General features: G+C 41.9%; 1 protein-coding gene across 1 annotated transcript in view; it reads left to right on the top strand.

Moving 5' to 3' along the window:
- The window catches only part of LOC129640852 (rho GTPase-activating protein 20-like), a 34,037-nt gene extending 12,393 nt beyond the window's left edge, over positions 1 to 21,644 (top strand). Inside the window, exon 6 of the mRNA XM_055565838.1 lies at positions 21,573 to 21,644. Coding sequence (XP_055421813.1) covers positions 21,573 to 21,644 — 72 coding nt within the window. The remainder of the gene's footprint in view (positions 1 to 21,572) is intronic.
- The last annotated feature ends 912 nt before the right edge of the window (positions 21,645 to 22,556 follow it).

Here is a 22,556-nt window from a genome sequence, read left to right as displayed (position 1 = left end):
CTGCTAGCATTCCAGTATTGTCCCATTGACATTTCTTTCTCTGAATAAAATATCTTAATAATTTAGCAAGTACTGAGGCCAGAATAGAATTTCTACTTAAAGTATTTATATTCTTATCATTGTTATTCTATACCCACAAAGTTACAAGATTTCATTTTATAACATTCAAACCCTAATTTGAACATGAGGAAAAACACTAAACTAAAACTTGCCAGGATACTTTAAAAAAGATGAGGTTGTAAAGTTAACCTGTTTAACAGTCGCTGGCAACCCACTCCAGTATTATTATCCAGCAAGTCCCACGGACAGGAACCTGACAGGCTATAGTCCATGAGGTCGCAAGGGTTGGACATGACTGGACAACTAAGCAGCATACTTTTCGTGGCTATAATATATATTTTTATTGGTCACAGAGCCAACAAGAACTCTAACACCAACCAATGTACATTACGAAAGGTCCATCTAGGCCTGAAAATGAAAGCATAGGCCTTAAGGTCTATTTTGCTTTCCATCTATGCTTATAGGCTAGCTGGCCATATAGCTTTCTACCAACTGATAGAGCTCTCTTCCTAAGAGTATTCTTATTAAAGCTGAACAATGAATGAATACATTTGAAATACATGAATACCTGTGGGTAGATTAGAAATAAAAGAATCAGGTTAAGAGTAGGGAAACCAGGGTGCATAAAGCAACTCAACCCATATAAACCAGTATCTTTTTAACATTTGTACATATTAATTAGGAGAATCTCTTCCTGAATTTAAGAATGCATTTGCTTTCTTCATTCTCTCCTTTGAAAATGATGGTGGTATGAATGTCAGGGCAGGAAGAGCCTAAGGCAAAGTGATGGCATTCCTTGAGCAATGCACACCTTCTGGAGGCTGCACAATCAAATGGAGAATGGGGGTGGGGTCTGCTTAGGGGGAGGTGACTGATGTCTAGGCTGCCTTAGGTCTTCTGAAGGAGGGAAATTACCTTTATTAAGGCTGCTATGTGCCATGTCTTGTGCTGGGTAGTACATTATGTTATGTAGTCCAGTGAGGTGTAAGTAGCATCATTTATGTTACATTTGAGCAAACTGACGCTCAAAGAGTTTTAGGTAACTCATCCAATTAAGAGGCAGAATAGGAGCCTTCTGGTTCTCTCACCCAGCTCCACAAGTGGTTCACTCACTTGAATGGACATGGTGACGCACTCACTATGTCTCCGAAAGGCAAATGGATGGGCATTTTAAAAGATTTGGTTAAATTCTTCTGTTTATTTCTCTAAAACTGGGCTCCTCTAATTGACTTCTGTAGCTGGTTATTTAAGCAGGTTATTTAAGGAAATATTAAGCAGGTTTATTGAGCAAATATCAGGAAAACATTCATAGCTGGGCACTAGACACTTTGAACTCAATTTTTCATTGCTGATCACTCTTATTTGAAAAGCATTCCTTTGACAGGGGCTGTTGGTAGGTAAAATTCACCTCTGGGTTAGCTGAGTAAGGTGTCACACAAAAAATGGCCAGCTGTAATCTTACCACTTTGTCTGCAAATAATGACTACTTCTCAAGGACCCTGAGGGCAGGAAGTCATCCTTGGAGCTGACTGAGGTGTGTGGCCTCCCAGAGGAGAGGTCCAGAGGCTGACTGATAAGCACTGTCAGACAGGATGTCTCATGAAAAGCGATTCTTTTTAAGGGAGAAAATTGGGCGTGACTGGGTACTCAGAAAGCCAAACAGGTAACTGAAAGAGCAAGGAAACTTCCTACAAATGCGGCTTAATTTGAATATTAAATAATTTTGGCCTTTCAAATGAAATCTGAAACCAGAATCCACTGATAACACTTCACATTAGGAAACCTGTATAACTATAGGTTAAGTGCCTCATGACACAGGGCAAAGGGAATAGAGAGCACTGTCTGGGGGAATACTGTCACAGGGAGAGTCAACCCTGAGTCTGATCACGCCTCTAGGTTTAACTACTGGTTTGCAGAATATGGGGAAGAAGAACATGTTAACACCACAAGGATGCAATTAGCCTGCTTCAGAATGAGGGGAATGCTATATAACAAATGGTTCAGTTTCTCTCTTTCAGCCTCTGCCATGAACATGCTGCTGAATGTAAGTGGTGGAAATCAGGCTAAATAAGCTAAACTACTAGTAGTGAAAATCTCTCTTCTACATTAGTTTCAGATAAGAAGACACTTAGGCAGAGTTCTCTCCAAAAGTGGGCCTTTGGGTGTATATCAAGGACCCGCGAGGACAACCAACACGCGTGTCTACCACCCACAAAGCCAAAACAGCTCTTTGGAGCTGCTCTTGAGGATGTATGTGATAATGACACCCTGCCCACCCCAATTCTGGTAGGTCTTATTTTGGTTTCTGTAACCTTCCTGAGAAGGGGAGTTCTGAGTGATCAAGTGTTCTCTTCCAAATCTACTCCCAAATGAAGAAGTCTGACTTTGTCCGATAAGATTCTTAACATTACTTCAAAGAATAAGATCTGATTTAGGTACTGCAGAGTCAGAAGGCAACTACAAGATGAAAAGATACTCTCATCCATTCCGCTGATTTCAACAAAGACCCATCTATACCAGCTCAGACCAGTTAACATGGACTCTGTAAGTTAAGGCAGTTAGAGAAGGCGAGGTTGAGATAAAGAGTGAGAGCAGTCCTTTACAGATCACCTTTATGAGGTGAGAAGGGGCAGCAGTCAGATTAGTGAGCTGCTGCCCTTACCCAAGGAAAGAGTAAGTATATAGAGGCCTGTATGTGGAAAGCTCCTGTCTTGGGGGGGGGGGGGTGTTCTTCTGCAAGGTTGTACAGAGTAGTTATCGCTTAAACAGCTGCGGCAGGAATTCTGGAGATCAGCCAGAGGCTGGGACCGGCTGGGAGCAGGGCAAAATCCACCCAATGTCCATTTTTTCCTTCGGGTGAGAGAGTACTTGTTTTGCATAGAATGGTGGGGAGGTCCTGGAGGCGAGTTTGAACTCCAGACTATTTGGAGCCACGTACATTTCCTTCAGACTCTGTGTGTAAGAATATCTGAGAGTCCACCTCATCCTCATATGTCTTCTTGTCTCCTCCCTTGAAGTCCACACTAGTCTCAAGTTTCGTTCAGCTGAGTCTACTTCCCCTTATGATGCAAAATGTCTCACACGGATTAGATATGTAACTCAAGTGTTTAAGCATAAAGTACGTATCCTCTGGCAAAGATGAATCATGTGCTCCTGACAGAATGTGTCAAAAGAGAGTCACAGAGTTTGGACTGTGCTATATCAAATTAGTGTGTTGAACTGTAAGCATTAACTCTTGTTCACTGTCCACTATCTCTACAAGCACTACACTAGATGCAGGGAATTTTATGGTATATATGAAGAAATTTATCATACTAGCTACGTGCCAGCTACTACCCCAGACCTTGCGTCTTTCACAGAACATTTAGGCAGTAGCCATGACTATCATCACCCCCACTTCATAAATGAAAATCAAAAGAGCCTCACCCAAGTATGTGCTATGCCCAAAGTCACACAGTGGATGATTGGCATAACAGATTCCACATTCCTTGAAAAACCTGGCTCCAATATCTGTTATCTCTCTAACTCTGCAGACCGCAGAGGACATGAAAATACAGGAAAAGTAACTAGAAAGGCTGATGAGAAAGGAATGCCATTGGAGAAGGAGGAGGGGCGTATTGAGCCTGATTTTCAGGGAAGGGAATACAGGAAACAGGAATGAATGGGGTGGACAGTCCCTGGAAGGGGAATAAATGAATAGAGCATGACTATGGCAAAAAGATTTCCACACGTAGGGAAGAGCATCTATAATAGGGAATAATGAGAAAGGAGCGGGGAAGGAGGAGAGGGTGACTCTACAAAGGCCTCAAAGCAGAGACGTTTAACACAGTAAATTCACTGAAACGGAAAATCCGATTACACAAGTGTTTAAAATGTTTCAGTGTATGAATGTCAAATCGATTGTTGGGTCGAACATATATTTAGAGACACTGGAGAAAAAATTTCAAATTGACTTCGATGCTGTTCTAGAACTGTACCCTCATATACCACAGCTCTGTCAAAAAAGGAGCAAGCATGTGGTCTGGGCTTCTAGGCATGAAATGTCCCACAGTTTTCTTTTCTTTCCTTCCCTATAGGATATGCATTCCTTTATCAATCAGAAACGGCCGTTCACAGAGAGCATCTTTAGAAAATCAGCCAGTATAAAATCATGCAGCGTCCTACAGAAGAAACTAAACTATGGAGACACAGTGAACTTGAATGATGAACCAGTTCTTGTGATATCGTCGGTCTTAAAGGTAAGGAAAGTTTGAGCATTATCCACACACGGTAAATCTGAAGCTATATGACTGGTCCTTCAGTATGAATGCCCAAGAAACATAATAGGCATAAGAGAGGAAGGATCTGAAAAGTGAAAGACATTTCACAAAGCCAAAACTGAAGGAAGGTACCTCAAATGTTATAAGCCCCATACGTTAGATATTTTCCTTTTTCATTGCACATCTTGACTCCAGAACGCTCCATGCAAAAGAATAACAATATATTTCCAAATACCCACTTACACATTGAGTGTTTACCAAAACAAGCTTTCTGCTTTGGATGACTTCCTCATCACCTTCCTAATGAAGACCACATTTCCAAAAGAAAATTCATATTAAGCTTTTGGAAACAGTTAACAGAAGCAACTTCCCAGGTGGCTCAGACAGTAAAGAATCCGCCTTCAATGCAGGAAACCTGGGTTCCATCCCTGGGTTGCAAGGATCCCCTGGAACAGGGACTGGCATATGACTCCAGTATTCTTGCCTCGAGAATCCCATGGACAGTGGAGTCTGGTAGGCTATAGTCCATGAAGTGGCACAGAACTGGACACGTCTGAAGCAACTTAGAATGCATGCAGGACAGATGTTTACTCACTATGGTAAACTCGTGTGTTTAGTGTGTGTGTGTTTGTGTGTGTGTGTCTGTGTGTCTGTGTGTGTTACTCTTCTACTCGCAGCCGACTCTCTGTGATCCCATTGACTGTAGCCCAGCAGAGTCCTCTGTCCATGGAATCCTCCAGGCAAGAATACTAGAGTGGGTTGCCATGCCCTTCTCCAGGGGATCTTCCTGCCAGGGATCGAACCTGCATCTCTTGCATCTCCTGCATTGGCAGGCAGGTTTTTTTTTACCACTAGGTCCACCTGGGAAGCCCATTTGGCTTACAATGAATCAAAAAACGCTTAGTGAGGCCACCAAAATCTCTGATCACTTCATCATCCTCCCTTCCCCTGTGTCTCAATGCCTTTTACTTGAAAATTAGTGTAGGGATGACTCCACCATTTGTTCCTCCTTTTATCTCCCTTACCATCTTTAATGGGACTTGTTAACATTTGTAAGTTTAACCCACCAACCAAGGTTACAGTTACACGGTAGCCAGTTTTACTACGTGCCTAATCTTATAAATCTTATTATTAAAGCGAGTGCAACAATCAAAATCTGTTTGGAATTTTGCAAAAGTCAATAGATTTATATAAAAAATGGACTGAGTTTGAAATGATACAGCTAAATCACAAGTGTGTAGTTAAATTTCAACCAGGGCGGTAATACAACAGAAAGAAAAAATTAATCAATCCATCTTGGTGCTTGTTAGCAGCTATGAACAAAAATATATTGATGTAGTAATTACTACAGACAGGTTATTAAAATTATCCTAGAAACTAAATAACTTATGGTGTTTCCTTGTCCCCTATTAATGTTCCCTTGGATGATAATAACAACAGTGCAGGTATGATTTAGAGTTGACCCCTACTACACTGGACCCATAATAATACACACTAGGTATGCAAATAGCAAGTAGAGTGCTACCCTCTCTAAGGTGCACACTTGGAACTGATTTGATTTTTGAGCAAGTGTTACAAGGCTCTTGCCTGTTTCCATGCTATAAGCTAGTAAGACTAGTAAGCTTACAGACTAGTAAGAGGGTGGCTACTTATGGGTACAGGTCTTAGACAGTCCCAAAGTTTTCTCTTCCTAAAGTTGATTGATCTTGGTGGGGAATCAAACCTTGCAACTTTGGCCTTGAGAATACCATATGTCAAAGCATCCATGGAGTTGGTCTAAATCAGAAATGAATATAGAGTCAGAACCACATTGAGTTTTTCATTCAACTGTGTATAAACAGAGGTCCAATAGCAAATACCCATGGCATATTCTGCATGAGTCATACCCTGGCTTAACCATACTCAGTCTCACCAATCGATTCTACAGCACAGGGTTCAGGAGAGAGAAGAGACACACTCCAAGTGCATGTAGTTTGGCACACAAAGCATAGGCCCTGCTGCACACTCCCAGACTCCCCGAAGTCAAAGCCAGATGACATGGTTGAATGGCATCACCAACTCCATGCACATGAATTTGAACAAGACCCAGGTGTTGGTGATGGACAGGAAAGCCTGGTGTGCAGACCATGGGGTCGCAAAGAGTAGGACGGGACTGAATGGCTGAACTGAAATGGAGTGCTTCCTCCTTCCAAATGTACTGCGGACACTCCATAAGAAGCCTAGTGAAACCCTGATGACCATCATTGGGTACTGTGTACCAATTACAAGAAAAAGTATGCGAGGACTGAGACTTTGTACATTATCTTCATACTCTGTCCTCAGTACTCAAGAGAGTGCCTGAACAAACAGCAGCTCAATAAGTCCTGAAACAAGCGAACACTAACAGGATTACAATCATGATAGTTGCCTTAGAAACACTGCCTAAAGAAGATACTATTAAGAGAAGTCAGGCTGTATATTAAGACCAGTGGAAGCAAGTTGTGCCTTTGAACCTGGCAAGGCAATGCAATCATTTCCTCTCAGTCTTGCACAACAGGTTACAACTTCATCTATTTTAATAGGCCCCATTCTACGATAGGAAGCCTTGATCATCAGGATAAAGTTTCCAGGCCTCCTCTTCGGAAGCTGACATTTGCATATTCTATCCCACAGGTGTCAAGTTGCAATGTATCTAAATTTTCAGTTTCCTCTTTGGGTGGATATATTCCATTCTCAGAGTTGTAAGGGTATCATGTAGTTTACGATTGGGGATTGTGATTTATTTCTAACACCGGCTGCTTAAAAGTCTGTAGAACTGAACTTTTATATGATTTTTTTTTTTTTAAGAGAAAAGGACTGAAGCTATTTTGATACTAGCTTTTTCCCAAAGAGCACACGTACTTCAGGTTTTCTCTTAATATATGCAGAAGAGCATGTAGGGGTGTAATTTTGTTTGTTTTATTTCAGAACTTCTCTTTCTTGAATTACGAGCAAGCATGTGTCTGAAGGAAACAAACAAAATGGGCATGTGCGTTTCTTTTCAAGAAACTAATAGGATTTAGGATCAGTTATCACCAGACCTTGCCAGTTTGTACTAATGTGTTAACATGTACACAAAGAGTAAGTTCCAGGCGATAGAAGGAGCTTTCATTTCATTCTCACTACAGCCCAGACTCTGGTTTTGTGCTTCTAATTTTAGTTGGGTAAAATCCAACCAGTACTTCTGGGTGTGCAAGGCTGTGGTGAATGACAGCCAAGCTCTGTGTGAATCAGTCTGGGTGGCTGTGAAGGAATTGTGGACTGAATTGAATTTTTCCACTAAATATTTTCTTTGCAATTTCTCCATTGAAATTATCCTAAGAATAATATATACTTTTTGATCTATATAAGGACTTTCTTCGAAATATCCAAGGAAGCATAATTACAGCCAGTCTGTATGATAAATGGCTTGATGTTATTGATCAAGGGAACGAGCCGGAGAAAACAACGTCGACCCAGAGGTAATGATGCAATAATTACTCAACTCTGAGAAAATACAACCGACATACTCTTAGGAAAATATTAGCTTATAGTTTACCGCTATGTCCTCGAAAATAATGATCAGTATCATGGGGTTTCACTTGATCATGCCCATGGATGCCAGTTTGAAAAGAGATGCATGCCTTATTGGTGACACTGTAATTGCTGTTTTTCTCCTAATCTTATTAACATGGAATGCTTGACCATTTTACACCTTCTGAATACATGAAACTGTTGGAGATGAAATCCACTGGTCTAAAATGAGATGATAAAGAACCAATCCTCCAGTGGTATGATCTTAAATACAAACACATAACTAACCAGAGCAGGTCTTACCTGGTTCAGGAATTAAATTTAGTGAAACATTTTTGTATGCATTCATGCCTGGAAATGTGAGAATAGACTGTGTATATGGTATAAAAAGAAGTACTTTGTTCTCTGTATTCCCACTTACTAAGCGAAATGACTCGCTTATTTATAAGTGTTTTTTCTGTCCTTAGGCATCTAGACCAGCTGCCGAGAGCCAATATAGATTTTCTGCCATATCTTTCAGCAGTTTTACACAACATTGAGCAACATTCCTCATTCAATCAGATGACAGCTTATAATTTATCAGTGTGTATATCCCCAAGCATTCTTTGTGTGTCTAATTCTGGCAGCTTAGAAAACTTCACCAAACAGGTAACGAGATCTCTCATTTTTATGCCTTGCAGAGCAGAGTCCCCATCTTGAACCTGCAGTCTGTAGTATTAACTCTGATGAACCAGGTTTTAAAGTGCACATTTTAATTACACTGCCTTGGAGTGGCAGAGTCCTACTCTGGTTGGGCATGGGAAGGTGTATTATAACTGAGAACAGTTGACTCACTTCCCCTTTGCCATCCAAGAGATTAAACGTTAGAGAGGTAAGAGTAGGATGATATGATAGAAAAGAACCTGGCTTTGGAATCAGAGAGCCAAGGTTCAACTCTCAGCCTCATCCCTGAGGTTGTGCAAGCCTCCAAACTATGATTTCATCATTACCCAATGATGACAACACCCAATACATCTGGTCACTGTTGGCACATCTTGGCGGCCTGGGCAATATGAGCACCTGAGGCTCCACACATACTGGCCGCACTCTGCCAGCTGTGGCTCATTCAGGAAAACACTTGGCTGCTATTGTGTCTCAGCCTGAGGATGAGGAAGCTAGTAAAATATTTCAGAACATCCTAACAGAGCCACAACATGCCTAATAAGATCACAGCTCTTCTCCAAGCTCCTCCGGACAGCAAGTGTGAGGCAAGGGAGTGTGCTAAGACAGACAGACATGTTTTCTCTCCAGATGCTTTCTTTGCTCCCAAACCCCCCCGGCCCACACAGAGACCTCTGCTACCCAAGTTTTAGACATTTCTTCACTGAAGTGAAATTCACAATTGGTGTTGTATTTGATACTTTATAAATTTTAATAATATGAGATATATAAATTCTATCTCAATAAAACTAGAAAAAAATTTTATTAAAAATAAATAAAACTGAATAAGAGAACATACATTTTTGTTCCAAATATCCTATGTGGGCTACTTAAAAATCATCCTAGTTTTAAGCATGTTAACCATCATTACAAAATTTTAGCTATTAAACCAGGCTACATAGTATAACTTTAGCCCACTGACTCAAAGAATTTTAAAATTTGAGGCCAAACTACTCTTCAAAGTATCAGTTATGTCTTAGAAAAAGCTGATGTAGATATATATATATATATATATATATATATATATATATATATATTTTTAGCCAAGTCTGAATTTTTCTCAGATTTCTTTTGCACTTTTTGTTAGAGCCAAGACTCATGGATGAAATGTGATTTACTATTACACCATATGTACAGTAATACCCCGTTTTTTGCCCCTTTGTGTTACAGATTTCTTTCATGCAATTTCTAATTGAAAACTGTCTCAAGATATTTGGAGAAGATATCACTTCTCTCTTCGGAGAGACCTCAGTGAGTTCTGATAACAGTGATATCACTGATATTACCGATAACAGTGAGAAGGTTGCAGGTACGTGAATAATGTAACTGGCTTTGATGCCAAAGACAGCAAGGCTGCCAGGCGTCAATGGGAGATCCTAGAGCCCAAAGCACATTCTAAGGGCAGTAATTACCATCTGCTCCAAGACATGGGAAGTTTCCCACTTGTGAGATCAAAGCAAGGTTAAGACTGTTCTGATTTCAAGAAGCAACTAGTACAGCTTTAGGAGACATCACGATTCATTGAGCTCAGTTCAGTTGCTCAGTTGTGTCTGACTTTTTGGGACCCCAAGTACTACAGTGACCCCAAGTCCTTGGGGTCGAGGACTGCAGCATGCCAGGCCTCCCTGTCCATCACCAACTCCCAGAGCATACTCAAACTCATGTCCTTTGAATTGGTGATGCTATCCAACCATCTCATCCTATCTCATCCCCTTCTCCTCCTGCCTTCAATCTTTCCCAGCATCAGTGTCTTTTCCAATGAGTCAGTTCTTCACATCAGGTGACCAAAGCATTGGTCATCAGTTCGATGGCTGTATTGGGGGTGGCCTTTCTGTATTCTGGCAGCTTGTGGCTCCGTTTTATTGTGGAGGTTCCTCACTGTGGGTGGGGTTGTGTGAGTGGCTTTTCAAGGTTTCCTGCTTAGGGAAGCTTGCATCCCTGTTCTGGTGGGTGGAGCTGGACTTCTCTCCAGAGTGCAATGAAGTGTCCAGTAGTGAGTTTTGAGATGCTATGTGTTTGGTGTGAATTTGGGCAGCCTGTATATTGACGCTCAGGGATATGTTCCTGCGTTGTTGGCGACTTTGCGTTATATGTCTTGCTCTGGAACTTGTTGGCTCTTGGGTGGTGCTTGGTTTCAGTGTAGGTATGGAGGCTTTTGGATGAGCTCTTATCCATTACTGTTCCCTGGAGTCAGGAGTTCTCTGATGTTCTCAGGTTTTGAACTTAAGCCTCCTGTCTCCGGTTTTCAGTCTTATTTTTAGAGTAGCCTCAAGACTTCTCTATCTGTACAGCACCGATGAGAAAACATCTAGTCTAAAGATGAAAAGCTTCTCCACAGTGAGGGACACCCAGAGAGGTTCACCAAGTTAGATGGAGAAGAGAATAAGGAGGAGGGAGATAGAGTTGGCCAGGGGAAGAAGAGGGGGCTCAAGGGGAGAGAGCAAGCTAGACAGTAATCAATTCCATATGTGCTCTCCACAGTCTGGACCCCTCAGAGAGGTTCATGCAGTTACTCAGAAAAGAGGAGGAAGAAGGAGACAGAGGGAACCAGGACAAGAAAAGAGGGAATCAAAAGGAGAGCGACATATCCAGCCAGTAAGCAGTTCCCAAGATGTTCTCCATAGCCCGGAATACATAAAGAGACTCACAGAGTGGGTAGGGAAGAAAAGGGTGAGGGAGGAGATAGAGGCGACCTGGTGGAGAAAAAGGAGAGTCAAAAGGGGGAGAGAGCAATCAAGGCAGTGATCAAACTCCCAAGTAAAAATGGGTAGTGAAGATTGGGTTCTTAAACGTACAAAATTGATAACAAATACAAAAAAACACATCAAAAGTCTACAGTAAATGTTAGAGACTCCCAAATACAGTATTAAAGACACAAAACAAAGTCACAAAAAATGATAAAAAATATATATGAATTTTGCATTAAAAATAAGGTCTTTTTTATTTGAAAGGTAATAGTAGGTTATAAAAATTACAGTTAAAGAAGTAATAGAGGACTTAAAAATTAAAAAAAAATTTAATCATAATAGTAAAAATATATCGAGGAATTTCTCTGGAGTTGTTGTGGGCAGTGCGGGGTGAGTTCAGTTTCAGATAGTTCCGTGATCCAGCTTATACTTCTCAAGATCTCTAGGCCACTTCCAATGTAGTCAGTGCTAACTACATGGTTTTAATCTGTTGCACCTGTCTTTTCCAGAGCGGTTCCCTCTGTTTATTTTAACTTCTTCTGTTTGCTGGTCTTTTCAGGGTCTAATTTCCACTCTGACTCATGGGGGGCGAAGGTGGTCACTTATTTAGGCTCACTTATTCAGTGGTGCTGTGGGGACGGAGGAGCACCGCAAACAAATATCCCTGGCGTGTGCTCACAGTGTCCTGGCCGCACTGGGTTTGCCCCTGCTCACGGTGTGTGTGCTTTCCCAGTCTACACTGCTCAGGCTCCAGGTTGCTCTGTGTGCAACTCTCTGAGGCGGGCCCTGGGATGCGTACACTTCCCAGATCTAAACCGTTCAGGTTCAGGTTCCCAGGTACTCCACAAAGGTGCAGACTCTGTCAGGCCTGGGTTTTGTGCCCTTCCCAGGTCCGAGCAGCTCAGGCGACCAGGTGATTAGCGAGCACAGAGCCCCCCAGGTGTAGTGTGTCTTATCAGCTCCCCCATCCCAGCCGCTCGATTTGCTGGGTGGCAGCAGGCCTGCACGTCTCAAGTTGGAGGTGTGTCTTCTCTGGGGAGCTGATCTCTGGCTGCGACCATCCCAGCGGATGTCAACCGCCCAGAATCCCAACAAGTCTTGGTTAGCAAATGGGAGCCCACTTGCAGTTTTGTAGAGGATGCCTCTCTGGGGCTGAGATTGCCCCTTTCAGGCTCTGGCTGCCCCCGCCTGCCTCCCTGTCTCTGGTGGGAGATGAGTCAGTGCACAGCCAGCTAGCTCTGCTCTGGTGTTCTCTCAGTCCTCTGTTCTGTGAGTGGGCCAGGAAGTGCCTTAGATTAGAGCTTTTCACAGGATATTTTTTTTTCTCTCTCTATGACTATCCCACAACTTGTGTTGCTATCTCACATTAGCTCCCTCAGATTGCCCTCAGGGCACTCAGGCCTGGTCCTTACCCTAAGCAATGCAGCCCGCACCTCCCTGTTCAGGCGCCCCGCTTGCTGGTGGCAATTGTGAGTGTCTGGACTAGTTCCCTGCTGGATGTTGATGTTAGGTACGCAATCTGTGGGGTTTCTTTCTTTCTTTCTTTTTCCTCCTGGTTATGTTACCCTCTGAGATTCCAAAACTCCCCACTGACCTGCCAATGAGAGTGTTTCCTAGTGTTTCGAAACTTCTCCTCTTTTAAGACTCCCGTTCCAGGACAGATCTCTGTCCCTACCTCATTTGTCTCTCTTTTTCTCTTGTATATTTTGTCCTACCTCCTTTCAAAGACAATGGGCTGCCCTTCTGGGTGCCTGATGTCCTCTGCCAGCATTCAGAAGTTGTTTTGTGGAATTTGCTCAGCATTCAATGTTCTTTCGATGAATTTGTGGGGAAAAAGTGGTCTTCCTGTTCTATTCCTCTGCCGCCTTAGGACCGCCTCTGAGACTTGAACCCTGGATTCTACCTCCACAGCAAGCTCTCTTTCCATTCTGCTTCAGACCTAGGTTGCAAATGGAACTGGACTGAATGTTTATATGTCTGTTTGTTTTTAAGTCTTTCCTGTTGCAATTATCCCTGCTAGCATTCCAGTATTGTCCCATTGACATTTCTTTCTCTGAATAAAATGTCTTACTAATTTAGCAAGTACTGGGGCCAGAATAGAATTCCTACTTAAAGTATTTGTGTTCTTATCATTGTTATTCTATACCCACAAAGTTACAAAATTTCATTTTTTAACATTCAAACCCTAATTTGAGCATGAAGAAAACCACTAACCTAAATCTTGCCAGGATTCTTTATGAAAGATAAGGTTGTAAAGTTAACCTGTTTAACAGTCCCCGGCAACCCTCTCCAGTATTATTATCCAGCAAGTCCCACGGACAGGAACCCGACAGGCTATAGTCCATGAGGTCGCAAGAGTTGTACATGACTGAACAACTGAGCACCATACTTTTCGTGGTTATAGTATATATTTTTATTGGTCACAGAGCCAACAAGAACTCTAACTCCAACCAGTGTACATTACGAAATGTCCATCTAGGCCAGAAAATGCAAGCATAGGTCTGAATGTCTATTTTCCTTTCCATCTATGCTTACAGGCTAGCTGGCCATATAGCTTTGTACCAACTGATAGAGCTTTCTTCCTAAGAGTATTCTTATTAAAGCTGAACAATGAATGAATACATTTGAAATACATGAATACCTGTGGGTAGTTTAGAAATAAAAGAATCAGGTTAGGAGTAGGGAATCCAGGGTGCATAAAGCAACTCAACCCATATAAACCTGTATCTTTTTTAACATTTGTACATATTAATTAGGAGAATCTCTTCCTGAATTTAAGAATGCATTTGCTTTCTTCATTCTCTCCTTTGAAAATGATGGTAGTATGAATGTCAGGGCAGAAAGGGCCTAAGGCAAAGTGATGGCATTCCTTGAGCAATGCACACCTTCTGGAGGCTGCACAATCAAATGGAGAATGGGGGTGGGGTCTGCTTAGGGGGAGGTGACTGATGTCTAGGCTGCCTTAGGCCTTGGGAAGGAGGGAAGTCACCTTTATTAAGGCTGCTATGTGCCATGTCTTGTGCTGGGAGGTACATTGTATTATGTAGTCCAGTGAGGTGTAGTAGCGTCATTTATGTTACATTTGAGCAAACTGATGCTCAAAGAGTTTTAGGTAACTCATCCAATTAAGAGGCAGAATAGGAGCCTTCTGGTTCTCTCACCCAGCACCACAAGTGGTTCACTCACTTGAATGGACATGGTGACGCACTCACTATGTCTCCGAAAGACAAGTGGATGGGCATTTTAAAAGATTTGGTTAAATTCTTCTCTTTATTTTTCTACAACAGGGCTCCACTAATTGACTTCTGTAACTGGTTATTTAAGCAGGTTATTTAAGGAAATATTAAGCAGGTTTATTGAGCAAATATCAGGAAAACATTCATAGCTGGGCACGAGACACTTTGAACTCAATTTTTCATTGCTGATCACTCTTATTTGAAAAGCATTCCTTTGACAGGGGCTGTTGGTAGGTAAAATTCACCTCTGCGTTAGCTGAGTAAGGTGTCACACAAAAAATGGCCACCTGTAATCTTACTACATTGTCTGCAATTAATGACTACTTCTCAAGGACCCTAAGGGCTGGAAGTCATCCTTGGAGCTTACTGAGGTGTGTGGCCTCCCAGAGGAGAGGTCCAGAGGCTGACTGATAAGCACTGTCAGGCAGAATGTCTCATGAAAAGCGATTCTTTTTAAGGGAGAAAATTGGGCGTGACTGGGTACTCAGAAAGCCAAACAGGTAACTGAAAGAGCAAGGAAACTTCCTACAAATGCGGCTTAATTTGAATATTAAATAACTATGGCCTTTCAAATGAGATCTGAAACCAGAATCCACTGATAACACTTCACATTAGGAAACCTGTATAACTATAGGTTAAGTGCCTCATGACACAGGGCAAAGGGAATAGAGAGCACTCTCTGGGGGAATACTGTCACAGGGAGAGTCAACCCTGAGTCTGATCACGCCTCTAGGTTTAACTACTGGTTTGCAGAATATGGGGAAGAAGAACATGTTAACACCACAAGGATGCAATTAGCCTGCTTCAGAATGAGGGGAATGCTATATAACAAATGGTTCAGTTTCTCTCTTTCAGCCTCTGCCATGAACATGCTGCTGAATGCAAGTGGTGGAAATCAGGCTAAATAAGCTAAACTACTAGTAGTGAAAATCTCTCTTCTACATTAGTTTCAGATAAGAAGACACTTAGGCAGAGTTCTCTCCAAAAGTGGGCCTTTGGGTGTATATCAAGGACCCGCAAGGACAACCAACACACGTGTCTACCACCCACAAAGCCAAAACAGCTCTTTGGAGCTGCTCTTGAGGATGTATGTGATAATGACACCCTGCCCACCCCAATTCTGGTAGGTCTTATTTTGGTTTCTGTAACCTTCCTGAGAAGGGGAGTTCTGAGAGATCAAGTGTTCTCTTCCAAATCTACTCCCAAATGAAGAAGTCTGACTTTGTCCGATAAGATTCATAACATGACTTCAAAGAATAAGACCTGATTTAGGTACTGCAGAGTCAGAAGGCAACTACAAGATGAAAAGATACTCTCATCCATTCCGCTGATTTCAACAAAGACCCATCTATACCAGCTCAGACCAGTTAACATGGACTCTGTAAGTTAAGGCAATTAGAGAAGGCGAGGTTGAGATAAAGAGTGAGAGCAGTCCTTTACAGATCACCTTTATGAGGCGAGAAGGAGCAGCAGTCAGATTAGTGAGCTGCTGCCCTTACCCAAGGAAAGAGTAAGAATATAGAGGCATGTATGTGGAAAGCTCCTGTCTTAAGGGGGGGGGGGGTGTTCTTCTGCAAGGTTGTACAGAGCAGTTATCGCTTAAACAGCTGCGGCAGGAATTCTGGAGATCAGCCAGAGGCTGGGACCAGCTGGGAGCAGGGCAAAATCCACCCAATGTCCATTTTTTCCTTCGGGTGAAAGAGTACTTGTTTTGCATAGAATGGTGGGGAGATCCTGGAGGCGAGTTTGAACTCCAGGCTATTTGGAGCCGCGTAGCTTTCCTTCAGACCCTGGGTGTAAGAATCTCTGAGAGTCCACCTCATCCTCATATGTCTTCTCGTCTCCTCCCTTGAGGTCCACACTAGTCTCAAGTTTCGTTCAGCTGAGTCTACTCCCCCTTATGATGCAAAGTGTCTCACATGGATTAGATATGTAACTCAGGTGTTTCAGCATAAAGTACGCATCCTCTGGCAAAGATGAATCATGTGCTCCTGACAGAATGTGTCAAAAGAGAGTCACAGAGTTTGGACTGTGCTATATCAAATTAGTGTGTTGAACTGTAAGCATTAACTCTTGTTCACTGTCCACTATCTCTGCAAGCACTACACTAGATGCAGGGAATTTTATGGTATATATGAAGAAATTTATCATACCAGCTACGTGCCAGCTACTACCCCAGACCTTGAGTCTTTCACAGAACATTTAGGCAGTAGCCATGACTATCATCACCCCCACTTCATAAATGAAAATCAAAAGAGCCTCACCCAAGTATGTGCTATGCCCAAAGTCACACAGTGGATGATTGGCATAACAGATTCCACATTCCTTGAAAAACCTGGCTCCAATATCTGTTACCTCTCTAACTCTGCAGACAGCAGAGGACATGAAAATACAGGAAAAGGAACTAGAAAGGCTGATGAGAGAGGAATGTCATCGGAGAAGGAGGAGGGGCGTATTGAGCCTGATTTTCAGGGAAGGGAATACAGGAAACAGGGATGAATGGGGTGGACAGTCCCTGGAAGGGGAATAAATGAATAGAGCATGACTATGGCAAAAAGATTTCCACACGTAGGGAAGAGCATCTATAATAGGGAATAATGAGAAAGGAGCGGTGAAGGAGGAGAGGGTGAATCTACAAAGGCCCTAAAGCAGAGACGTTTAACACAGTAAATTCACTGAAACGGAAAATCCGATTACACAAGTGTTTAAAATGTTTCAGTGTATGAATGTCAAATCGATTGTTGGGTCGAAAATATATTTAGAGACTCTGGAGAAAAAATTTCAAACTGACTTCGGTGCTGTTCTAGAACTGTACCCTCATATACCACAGCTCTGTCAAAAAAGGGGCAAGCGTGTGGTCTGGGCTTCTAGGCATGAAATGTCCCACAGTTTTCTTTTGTTTCCTTCCCTATAGGATATGCATTCCTTTATCAATCAGAAACGGCCATTCACAGAGAGCATCTTTAGAAAATCAGCCAGTATAAAATCATGCAGCGTCCTACAGAAGAAACTAAACTGTGGAGACACAGTGAACTTGAATGATGAACCAGTTCTTGTGATATCGTCAGTCTTAAAGGTAAGGAAAGTTTGAGCATTATCCACACACGGTAAATCTGAAGCTATATGACTGGTCCTTCAGTATGAATGCCCAAGAAACATAATAGGCATAAGAGAGGAAGGATCTGAAAAGTGAAAGACATTTCACAAAGCCAAAACTGAAGGAAGGTACCTCAAATGTTATAAGCCCCATACATTAGATATTTTCCTTTTTCATTGCACATCTTGACTCCAGAACGCTCCATGCAAAAGAATAACAATATATTTCAAAATACCCACTTACACATTGAGTGTTTACCAAAACAAGCTTTCTGCTTTGGATGACGTCCTCATCACCTTCCTAATGAAGGCCACATTTCCAAAAGAAAATTCATATTAAGCTTTTGGAAACAGTTAACAGAGGCAACTTCCCAGGTGGCTCAGACAGTAAAGAATCCGCCTTCAATGCAGGAAACCTGGGTTCCATCCCTGGGTTGCAAGGATCCCCTGGAACAGGGACTGGCATATGACTCCAGTATTCTTGCCTCGAGAATCCCATGGACAGTGGAGTCTGGTAGGCTATAGTCCATGAGGTGGCACAGAACTGGACACGGCTGAGGCAACTTAGAATGGATGCAGGACAGATGTTTACTCACTATGGTAAACTCGTGTGTTTAGTGTGTGTGTGTGTGTGTGTGTGTGTGTGTGTCTGTGTGTCTGTGTGTGTTACTCTTCTACTCGCAGCCGACTCTCTGTGATCCCATTGACTGTAGCCCAGCAGAGTCCTCTGTCCATGGAATCCTCCAGGTAAGAATACTAGAGTGGGTTGCCATGCCCTTCTCCAGGGGATCTTCCTGCCAGGGATCGAACCTGCATCTCTTGCATCTCCTGCATTGGCAGGCAGGTTTTTTACCACTAGGTCCACCTGGGAAGCCCATTTGGCTTACAATGAATCAAAAAACGCTTAGTGAGGCCAGCAAAATCTCTGATCAATTCATCATCCTCCCTTCCCCTGTGTCTCAATGCCTTTTACTTGAAAATTAGTGTAGGGATGACTCCACCATTTGTTCCTCCTTTTATCTCCCTTACCATCTTTAATGGGCTTTGTTAACATTTGTAAGTTTAACCCACCAACCAAGGTTACAGTTACACGGTAGCCAGTTTTACTACGTGCCTAATCTTATACATCTTATTTTTAAAGTGAGTGCAACAATCAAAATCTGTTTGGAATTTTGCAAAAGTCAATAGATTTATATAAAAAATGGACTGAGTTTGAAATGATACAGCTAAATCACAAGTGTGTAGTTAAATTTCTACCAGGGCGGTAATACAACAGAAAGAAAAAATTAATCAATCCATCTTGGTGCTTGTTAGCAGCTATGAACAAAAATATATTCATGTAGTAATTACTACAGACAGGTTATTAAAATTATCCTAGAAACTAAATAACTTATGGTGTTTCCTTGTCCCCTATTAATGTTCCCTTGGATGATAATAACAACAGTGCAGGTATGATTTAGAGTTGACCCCTACTACACTGGACCCATAATAATACACACTAGGTATGCAAATAGCAAGTAGAGTGCTACCCTCTCTAAGGTGCACACTTGGAACTGATTTGATTTTTGAGCAAGTGTTACAAGGCTCTTGCCTGTTTCCATGCTATAAGCTAGTAAGACTAGTAAGCTTACAGACTAGTAAGAGGGTGGCTACTTATGGGTACAGGTCTTAGACAGTCCCAAAGTTTTCTCTTCCTAAAGTTGATTGATCTTGGTGGGGAATCAAACCTTGCAACTTTGGCCTTGAGAATACCATATGTCAAAGCATCCATGGAGTTGGTCTAAATCAGAAATGAATATAGAGTCAGAACCACATTGAGTTTTTCATTCAACTGTGTATAAACAGAGGTCCAAAAGCAAATACCCATGGCAGATTCTGCATGAGTCATACCCTGGCTTAACCATACTCAGTCTCACCAATCGATTCTACAGCACAGGGTTCAGGAGAGAGAAGAGACACACTCCAAGTGCATGTAGTTTGGCACACAAAGCATAGGCCCTGCTGCACACTCCCAGACTCCCCGAAGTCAAAGCCAGATGACATGGTTGAATGGCATCACCAACTCCATGCACATGAATTTGAACAAGACCCAGGTGTTGGTGATGGACAGGAAAGCCTGGTGTGCAGACCATGGGGTCGCAAAGAGTAGGACGGGACTGAATGGCTGAACTGAAATGGAGTGCTTCCTCCTTCCAAATGTACTGCGGACACTCCATAAGAAGCCTAGTGAAACCCTGATGACCATCATTGGGTACTGTATACCAATTACAAGAAAAAGTATGCGAGGACTGAGACTTTGTACATTATCTTCATACTCTGTCCTCAGTACTCAAGAGAGTGCCTGACACAAACAGCAGCTCAATGAGTCCTGAGACAAGCGAACACTATCAGGATTACAATCATGATAGTTGCCTTAGAAACACTGCCTAAAGAAGATACTATTAAGAGAAGTCAGGCTGTATATTAAGACCAGTGGAAGCAAGTTGTGCCTTTGAACCTGGCAAGGCAATGCAATCATTTCCTCTCAGTCTTGCACAACAGGTTACAACTTCATCTATTTTAATAGGCCCCATTCTACGATAGGAAGCCTTGATCATCAGGATAAAGTTTCCAGGCCTCCTCTTCGGAAGCTGACATTTGCATATTCTATCCCACAGGTGTCAAGTTGCAATGTATCTAAATTTTCAGTTTCCTCTTTGGGTGGATATATTCCATTCTCAGAGTTGTAAGGGTATCATGTAGTTTACGATTGGGGATTTTGATTTATTTCTAACACCGGCTGCTTAAAAGTCTGTAGAACTGAACTTTTATATGATTTTATTTTTTTTTAAGAGAAAAGGATTGAAGCTATTTCGATACTAGCTTTTTCCCAAAGAGCACACGTACTTCAGGTTTTCTCTTAATATGTGCAGAAGAGCATGTAGGGGTGTAATTTTGTTTGTTTTATTTCAGAACTTCTCTTTCTTGAATTAAGAGCAAGCATGTGTCTGAAGGAAACAAACAAAATGGGCATGTGCGTTTCTTTTCAAGAAACTAATAGGTTTTAGGATCAGTTATCACCAGACCTTGCCAGTTTGTACTAATGTGTTAACATGTACACAAAGAGTAAGTTCCAGGCGATAGAAGGAGCTTTCGTTTCATTCTCACTACAGCCCAGACTCTGCTTTTATGCTTCTAATTTTAGTTGGGTAAAATCCAACCAGTACTTCTGGGTGTGCAAGGCTGTGGTGAATGACAGCCAAGCTCTGTGTGAATCAGTCTGGGTGGCTGTGAAGGAATTGTGAACTGAATTGAATTTTTCCAATAAATATTTTCTTTGCAATTTCTCCATTGAATTTATCCTAAGAATAATATATACTTTTTGATCTATATAAGGACTTTCTTCGAAATATCCAAGGAAGCATAATTACAGACAGTCTGTATGATAAATGGCCTGATGTTATTGATCAAGGGAACGAGCCGGAGAAAACAACGTCGACCCAGAGGTAATGATGCAATAATTACTCAACTCTGAGAAAATACAACCGACATACTCTTAGGAAAATATTAGCTTATAGTTTACCGCTATGTCCTCGAAAATAATGATCAGTATCATGGGGTTTCACTTGATCATGCCCATGGATGCCAGTTTGAAAAGAGATGCATGCCTTATTGGTGACACTGTAATTGCTGTTTTTCTCCTAATCTTATTAACATGGAATGCTTGACCATTTTACACCTTCTGAATACATGAAACTGTTGGAGATGAAATCCACTGGTCTAAAATGAGATGATAAAGAACCAATCCTCCAGTGGTATGATCTTAAATACAAACACATAACTAACCAGAGCAGGTCTTACCTGGTTCAGGAATTAAATTCAGTGAAACATTTTTGTATGCATTCATGCCTGGAAATGTGAGAATAGACTGTGTATATGGTATAAAAAGAAGTACTTTGTTCTCTGTATTCCCACTTACTAAGCGAAATGACTCGCTTATTTATAAGTGTTTTTTCTGTCCTTAGGCATCTAGACCAGCTGCCGAGAGCCAATATCGATTTTCTGCCATATCTTTCAGCAGTTTTACACAACATTGAGCAACATTCCTCATTCAATCAGATGACAGCTTATAATTTATCAGTGTGTATATCCCCAAGCATTCTTTGTGTGTCTAATTCTGGCAGCTTAGAAAACTTCACCAAACAGGTAATGAGATCTCTCATTTTTATGCCTTGCGGAGCAGAGTCCCCATCTTGAACCTGCAGTCTGTAGTATTAACTCTGATGAACCAGTTTTTAAAGTGCATATTTTAATTACACTGCCTTGGAGTGGCAGAGTCCTACTCTGGTTGGGCATGGGAAGGTGTATGATAACTGAGAACAGTTGACTCACTTCCCCTTTGCCATCCAAGAGATTAAACGTTAGAGAGGTAAGAGTAGGATGATATGATAGAAAAGAACCTGGCTTTGGAACCAGAGAGCCAAGGTTCAACTCTCAGCCTAATCCCTGAGGTTGTGCAAGCCTCCAAACTATGATTTCATCATTACCCAATGATGACAACACCCAATACATCTGGTCACTGTGGGCACATCTTGGTGGCCTGGGCAATATGAGCACCTGAGGCTCCACACATACTGGCCGCACTCTGCCAGCTGTGGCTCATTCAGGAAAATACTTGGCTGCTACTGTGTCTCTGCTTGAGGATGAGGAAGCTAGTAAAATATTTCAGAATATCCTAACAGAGCCACAACATGCCTAATAAGATCACAGCTCTTCTCCAAGCTCCTCCGGACAGCTAGTGTGAGGCAAGGGAGTGTGCTAAGACAGACAGACATGTTTTCTCTCCAGATGCTTTCTTTCCTCACAACCCCCCCCGGCCCACACAGAGACCTCTGCTACCCAAGTTTTAGACATTTCTTCACTGAAGTGAAATTCACAATTGGTGTTGTATTTGATACTTTATAAATTTTAATAATATGAGATATATAAATTCTATCTCAATAAAACTA

This window comes from Bubalus kerabau, unplaced genomic scaffold, assembly GCF_029407905.1.
Source record: "Bubalus kerabau isolate K-KA32 ecotype Philippines breed swamp buffalo unplaced genomic scaffold, PCC_UOA_SB_1v2 scaffold_50, whole genome shotgun sequence".
NCBI classification, from domain to species: domain Eukaryota; kingdom Metazoa; phylum Chordata; class Mammalia; order Artiodactyla; family Bovidae; genus Bubalus; species Bubalus kerabau.
Note: the sequence above shows the minus strand (reverse complement) of the source record. Positions and strands in the feature narration are given on the sequence as shown.